The 7636-nt window shown below is 31.6% G+C and overlaps 1 protein-coding gene across 9 annotated transcripts in view; it reads right to left on the reverse strand.

The window, feature by feature from the left end:
* Nucleotides 1–7636, reverse strand: part of LOC119839709 (small conductance calcium-activated potassium channel protein) — a 172354-nt gene that overhangs the window by 17268 nt on the left and 147450 nt on the right. For all 9 annotated transcript variants that reach the window (XM_038366141.1, XM_038366142.1, XM_038366140.1 and 6 more), the window contains one exon: nucleotides 4183–4382. In XM_038366141.1, the coding sequence (XP_038222069.1) occupies nucleotides 4183–4382 (200 nt within the window). The remainder of the gene's footprint in view (nucleotides 1–4182; nucleotides 4383–7636) is intronic.

Below are 7636 nucleotides of genomic sequence, written 5' to 3' on the forward strand. Positions count from 1 at the left end.
GACAGATTCGAAATTCAAATGTAATATTTTTTTATAATTAAGTGTAACAGTATTTATGGCCAGACTAAGTATTTCAACTATTCACGGCTACGATCCGTAGCGCGTAGCGTGCTACGTGAAATCATTGATAACTAGTTTTGTTTTGCATTTATTTCCATTTCACTTAGCTTAGAGGTTAATGGCTATGAAACTATAAGAGCACTTATTGTAGGTGGATTTGTGAATTGGATTTTATTCGACAGTTTCTCTTTTTTATATGAACATATAAGGAGCAAACTAGTTCGTGGTAAAAATTCTACTATGAGTATTTGCTACTGGCATTGCATGAGCGAGATTATATAAGGAAATAGTAAGTCAGAATCTGTATTATTAAATACTAGACGCTCGTCCCGGCTCCGCCCGGATATCATGATTCCAGTTTTATCCCAAGGGAGAATTTAATCGGGATAAAAAAATCTGTATATCAAATTTAATCGAAATGCCAATAACAGTTTCAGTGTAAGTGAACGTTAATCATCAAAACAAACAAACTTTCACATTTATAATATTAATGTTATTAGTGTGATTATCTGATCCCAGTTAAGATAAAGATTTTCAATAAAAAAAGCAATCAATGTTATAAACTCACTGTAGACAACTATACTGAGAGAAACAGGACGAGAATCGGTAAAGTGCCTTTCAAACCACAGTTACCGACAAACAAATGTAATATTTCAGAGATTGAACTATAACATACAACGCTACGAAATTCCTCAGCGTTCAAACCGACCCGTACCAAATTTATTACACCTTATTGGTTTTATACAACCCACGAGACTTAATGAAAACAGTAACTAGGATATTGGTAAAACCATACTGGAGTAATGGAGAAATTGCAGACCGATTTACCGAAAGGCCCTTCTGGAATCCGTATAAGTAATAATTAATTTATGTATTATCCCCTGTTCTTTTGTACTTCCTCCTAGAATGGAATACCATACAAAGATTTATTACTGGGATTAAATTCACAATGTTGTCCTTTGTATTGTAATATATATTTTTATTACAAATATTTTATACAGTACGTCATTTTATTAACGATTCTTTTAACACGAAGTTTACCATCAAGAACACAGTAAATTTAAATTACATTTTGAATGTGCAGGACGTCCTAAAAGTCGTAGATATTAAAAGTAAATGACTTGAAAACGGTTTTTAAATGCTCTTAATTGCTTTAAAACCATTTTGCGGTGAAGATACTTTTCTGACGATAGCAATCGAACAGTTTGTGTGTTTCAGTAAATGAAGTGAAATATTTGAGCGATTATGGCTCCTATACTGGAAATATTATTCCAAATAATAAAAGTTTCTGGCACATTATAATCTCGCTTAATTTTAGGTTTAGCCAAAAATAATAATTAATAATGAGAAATCTATCAAAAAATCCACTTACGTCAAAATATATTTTGAATTTTACCCAATAATCGATCACATACAAATCATATTCCTAATTAACTAATTTTAAATTGATTTTACACAATAAAATGCATAAAACAATACAGTGTATGCATGAAGCAAATTTCAATTTCCTCAAACATCAGATACGAAGTGTTTACAATATTGTATGAACCATAAATGGTTAGTGCAGTCGTCCAGCTAAAAATTATTAGTATATTCGCTTTGTTTGTGAACGCGTGATATAAAATTGTGGTAATATTCCCATTTGCATTAAATTGAATAGTATCGCGGTTCATTGAACTCGTCTTGAAAGTTTTAATTTGAATGCAGTTTATTAAACGTCTTCAAAACATTTACATTATTTTATCACAGTCTGGTTTGTGGTAAATTGCGTATATGGCGATTCAGAAGCATGCCTAGAACAAATCAAGTTGAATAAATAAATGTTTGAGTTCAATCAATTTCATGTGCCTGTATGTAGTATTTATAATATTACAAACTTTTCTACCTATATCTGTTTATGTGATATTGTATAACTCCTGTAAGCCTCAGACAATTGTTATGATATCCCCTTCTTATAACTGTCACTGTTAAAACAATTTAATGAAGTTCTTAAGGTAACAATGAATGAATCAAATTTTAACATTTCCGTTGTATTTACTCAAAACTCACGATCAGTTTTCGACTTTATATACAAACTCAGCTAAATTAATGGGCTCACAATTAAGTTAAGGAGGCATCCGTTAGGTAAAATGAAGTATCTCATAAACGCACACCGGATATTAACACTTAATATTAGGCCTGAAATTATGAGTGCAAGTTTAATGAGGAAAGCACTTTAATCTCCCGTTACTACTCCAATTATCTCGTTGGCATGGTAACCGTGTTTTTCATTACATTATGAATTTTTCGCGGCTATTTTTAGATACTTCTTATGCAAACGGTAAAGTTTACGAACTTTAATAAGAGGGTGCGCGTTTTTTTGTTATCATAACAAAGTAATAAGAAAATACATCAATTTTTTTGCAATGTGATATAAATTACTTCTTTTGGTTGATTTTTATTAAGAAATTGGATTATTATTTTTAATTCTTTCTTAGTTCTAAATTGCAAACAATTCTCGTTGCTCAATTAAAAATAAAAGTTAATCTTTTTTCATACATAGGAATATTCTTAAATATAATAACGTTATATTTGTAAGGTTTCCGCCTTACCAAGTGAACCTTTATTTATCTTATGTGGGTTGGTAAACGTCACGTAACTATCTAACAGTTTACGTCCGTAATTGCATTACCTCAATGTATTTTCACTTCTCCTTCCAAAGCTAAGCCCTTAACAGAGTTAAAAAAGAGATTTTTTTTTTGTTATTTCAAGTGCCATAATGGTTGTCTTCTATCACTTTAAAAAAAAGCTTCAAAAAAACGATATAGGAATCAAAATTCTCAATTAAAAGCATTGATACAGATCAAGTATAAACTTCTAGAAAAAGAAGCAATTTATCATAAATAAAGAGTTCCTCTAATGTGTGATAGATTACATAAATCTCTAACTGTTGCTAGCCCAGCGGGCCGAGAGTGATTTCCCCGGACCAAATATTTGTTTTGACCCGACATGACAGCTAATATTTGCGAGCCTCGGAGTGGATTGTATGATGAATGTGTGAGGTATGAAGCTTTAATAGTGTTTCGATGTTAATAAAATTATAGGCTATTTTATGCTCTGATAATTCGTACGAAACTTGATACTGACAGAATCCATTCGCATTTAAATATGATGAAGCAAAGATTTATTTGCGTATTTAAAGATCTATTATACTCATCATTCATTACTGAATTGGATTATTTTTGGAAATAAAAACGTTTTCAATCGGTAAATTGTTATTTATATAACGTACTGTTAAATATTTTATATATATCAGAACGATGATGTATAAATGAACGAAACATTCAACGCGTTAATAATTTTATTGATACAGTGGCTTTGATGTAAATTTCATTTACCATTTTCTTAATGAACGTACTGTGTGAAATAAATTATTTTAATCCGTTTATTTATTATAACGGGAAAATGAGCGGAGAGCTCAACACATTTTAACATGTAAAATTCATAAAAGTATAGGAACAAATTAATATAATACAATCGATGATCTAACAAACCACCCGAATCAAGATACCTTATAATTAAATTCACAAGCTTCCAGCAAGTTTAGTTACAAATAAAATAAGCAGTTACAGAATTATAAAAATAAACAAGAATCTTTAAAAATAACTGTAACTATATATACATACTTCAAAAACTATAGGTATATAATTTTATTTAAAACCTCCGGCTCTTTTTATTCAGTTAGACATTAAAAGCTGCATTCTTCAAACATTTTAGTAAAACCTTCGAAAACGCCGTCAGCCAATAAATTAATTTAGAAAGCCTATTAAGTATCCCTTCTTAACTTGATCCAGAACATTCCACTCAGAAGGGTAAACTATGCAAACGTTAGACCTTAAAGATGTTTGATAATGTTTGAGTAGGAAGGCTATAGATTAAATACGTAGGATTACTATGTAGTTATTCTAAAGGAAGATGAGTGTAGAAGTTGTTTATTATCATAATAGCTACTTGGGCGTACTAAATGTACAAATTAATTTTAAAAGTAATTGATAAATAGAAATCCTTGCCTTGAAGATTTATGGTTATGCCCGAATTTAAAGCATTGGGCGACCACTAGTAAAAATTATTGAATATACATACCTATATCCTATATTAGGTTTGTGCTTGGCAGTCCCCCCGCCCTTATACGTGCCGCCTCCAAGCGCCCTCTCCTCACCGTACCGCGGATACTCGCTGTGAACTCCGACCAGCGCCACGCCGGCCTCCTCGGTCGGTTCCCTCCCGCCAGAGTAGGCCTTCATGGTGCCCGGAATCGAGAGAGTCGACACCGGCTTTCGCAACTGGAATTTTATGGTCACTATGTTAATGAAGATGTCATGACAGTCATTAGGTAAGTGATTTGTGTTGTAATTTTTTTGAATACGTCCTGATAGGAATAACGCTATCTCATGAGAAAGCAGAGCTTGTATAAAACACTTTGAATAAAAACATGTTTTGTTTAATATATTAACACCTGCTAAAAGGACAGAAAATTAAATAGTAAACATTTGATTTTTTTTTATTAATTGGTTACGAACCTTAACTATCCGTCTCAAAAGTCTGGTTCACACAATAAAACATATATTTCTATTCATCCAGGAAATGAAGTTTTTATAAATCTTATCAAGTGTACATTAACCCACACGGGTATGTGTATGTTGTGAAAAACGCAGCATCCTGCTATTAATATAATGCTAAGTTTGTAATTATGGATGGATGGATGTTTGTAATTCTATCACGCGAAAACAGCTTATTGATATTCGGTACCGAGATAGATTATAGTCTGGATTAACACATAGGCTACTTCCTACCAGGGTACCACGCGGGTAACGCCACGGGTTACAGCAAGTAATGTCATACAGCTTTGAATCTCATCTAAACGTACTCTAGGTTATAGCAAAAAGCATGATCAACATATAAAAACAAAAACAAATGCCCTTATTAAAGGTGCACGTACAACACAGCAATTCCGGTGAATTAACGAAACAATATTTTTACACTATTCCATGAATAAATAAAAAGGATTTGAATGAAACAGTAATGGTATTGGGTTCTCAGTGCAAAGCATTTTGGTCCCCTTGTAATATTGGGGAATGGAGTTTCAGAATCACGTCGGCAATTCGGATAAAGTTCGGCCAAAGTCAGTGTAATGATGCCATTCCTTCTAAGTATCGGATTAGACTTTTAGCCGTACGAACTACATATAATACTGAGGCATTTCCACGCAATGTATTGTATGGTTGCCAAAAATGAAATGAACGTGAATATATGTTACTCTTGAACCGTGGTCATGAGTTTTAGTTGGAAATAAATTTTATATTTAAAGGCAGTAAGGTAACCTAAATATATCAATATTTTCGGAATATTTCACTTATAATAGCGATGAATGTTACTAACTCCGAAGCTAATTTGAAAAGTATGTTAATTGATGTATGCAAGTAGGCTATAGTTATTGAAATGTTTTATTACGTCGAATATTTTTTTTCATACCTGATATATAATATTATATTTAAAGACATCATCACCTAATAACAAAATTCATATTTGTAACTCAACGTAAATAAAACAAAATCTTCTAAGATAAAAATAAAAATGTGCAGTTTTAATTGTAGCTACTTTTATTAATAGTATAAAATATGTTATTAGAGCAGATATTTATTACTGAGTGAACGATATTTAAAAACAAACACCCAATCAAGTCTTATCACTATTTCTATAACTTTTAAAATTAAACCCTATCATTTGATACAAATATAGGGAGAGTTCTTACAAAATACTTTTAATTCAACATTTTTGGCGGACGCTATCTATATATCCCGATTTTCATCAAATATAGCTAAGACCACATCAAGAATACTGGCATTTGACAGCTACAATGCAAACACACACACACACACACACACCTCGACGTCAAACTAAACACTCTTCTTTTTGCGTGGGAGGTTAAAAATAGAACAATTAACAAATCACGTTGCACTCTATTATTTACTCGCATGCAATCATCACTCAGAACTATTCACAACTTTGTAACATTTCTAGAAAGTTCTCCGGTATCTAGGTGAAACCATAAAACGTTACTTGCGTTCCAACAGAACACGTTTAGTGAATAAGGTGCTTTATTCATACTTCATTGCATTGTTCCGATACGTCGACTACAACAACCGAAATGATGATAGACCGTCGTTCTGAAGTACTTAATAACACGGAAGCGATACCATTTATTGTTCTACCCGTGACTTTTAAAAGTTTTACAATAAACGCTTAATGTGTTTGAGGTGAAGAATACCTTCTTTTATGTATGTTCAGTTAAGTCCATTCTACACTCTTAAAATGAAGGAATAAAGAAAAATTCTATATTATACACAATAAAGCTTGAAATGTGAAGTGTGAGCAAAAAGTGAGTGTAATACAATTATACCTATCTGCATATTATATTACTAAATATTTTATGCTACTATTTTTTACATATTATAAGCTTCATACTGAATATTAAAACTTTTTTTGTTTTTTCCATGGTTATGTATATTACATTTTCGAAAACACTCTTTTTTAAATAATTTGATATATAATATTATGTTGCTGAAAAAGCTCTCTATTTTAACACGACATCATTATATATTTTGTAATCTATTATATAGCTTAATCTTTTCATGTTAAGTACCTAATGTGTTACCAGTATTAAATCGTATATAATATGAAAGTTATGAAATGAATACATATTTATGACATGGTAATGCTTGTAACGAGCCTCGAATATACGAGTTTCATTTACGCAAAAACTCCGCTAAGACGTCCCTACGATAACATTAAAAATATAAGATATTCTAATAAAGACAATGCTGATACGACTGTATCCGTTTAAACTTTAAAGCGTTTTCACATTTCATTATGTTCTTAAATGTCAACCCTTTAAATAAGGGGAATCACACAAAATTTGATTAGCTACTATTTCTTGAGAAAAGCCAATAAAGAAATGGTAAACAGAATTGAAAAATATTAGTAACGATCAAATATGACATGTAGTTACATTGTTATAATGAAAGCTCAATGATTTTAAAAATTTGGTTGGATATATGTAAATTATAGGTAATGAAGTAAATTATTCATGTCGCTATGCCCCAAAAACTCTCGGTCTGGCAGTACACTGAAAGCTGATCACTTGTAAGGTGTATATCATCTGCCCCATACCCCACTTGTAGCTACGCATACGGTTTTACCTTCAATAAATTTTAATCCCTGTATTTAAAATTAAAAATCTTGATATCTATACGATTTTGAAATTTCAGTAAGAGCATATTAATGTTACCGTTCGAAAAAAAACATAAAATCAGCACATCAGGTTTTTATTTAAATCGTAATAATCAAATTGACAGATTTTTACTTTTATTAATTTTATATGTAGATAAATTAGATCAAAACAATTAAACTGTCATCTTTAAAATAGGTTTTATTGTGGGAGTCGAGCATGCTTCGGCACGAAATAGTGGCATGCCACTGTGTTTCGTACGGTGAGTGGGGGAGCCGGAGGCCCGTTTCCTTTTCCTCACCCGTCCCA

This window comes from Zerene cesonia, chromosome 4 (assembly GCF_012273895.1).
Source record: "Zerene cesonia ecotype Mississippi chromosome 4, Zerene_cesonia_1.1, whole genome shotgun sequence".
NCBI lineage: Eukaryota > Metazoa > Arthropoda > Insecta > Lepidoptera > Pieridae > Zerene > Zerene cesonia.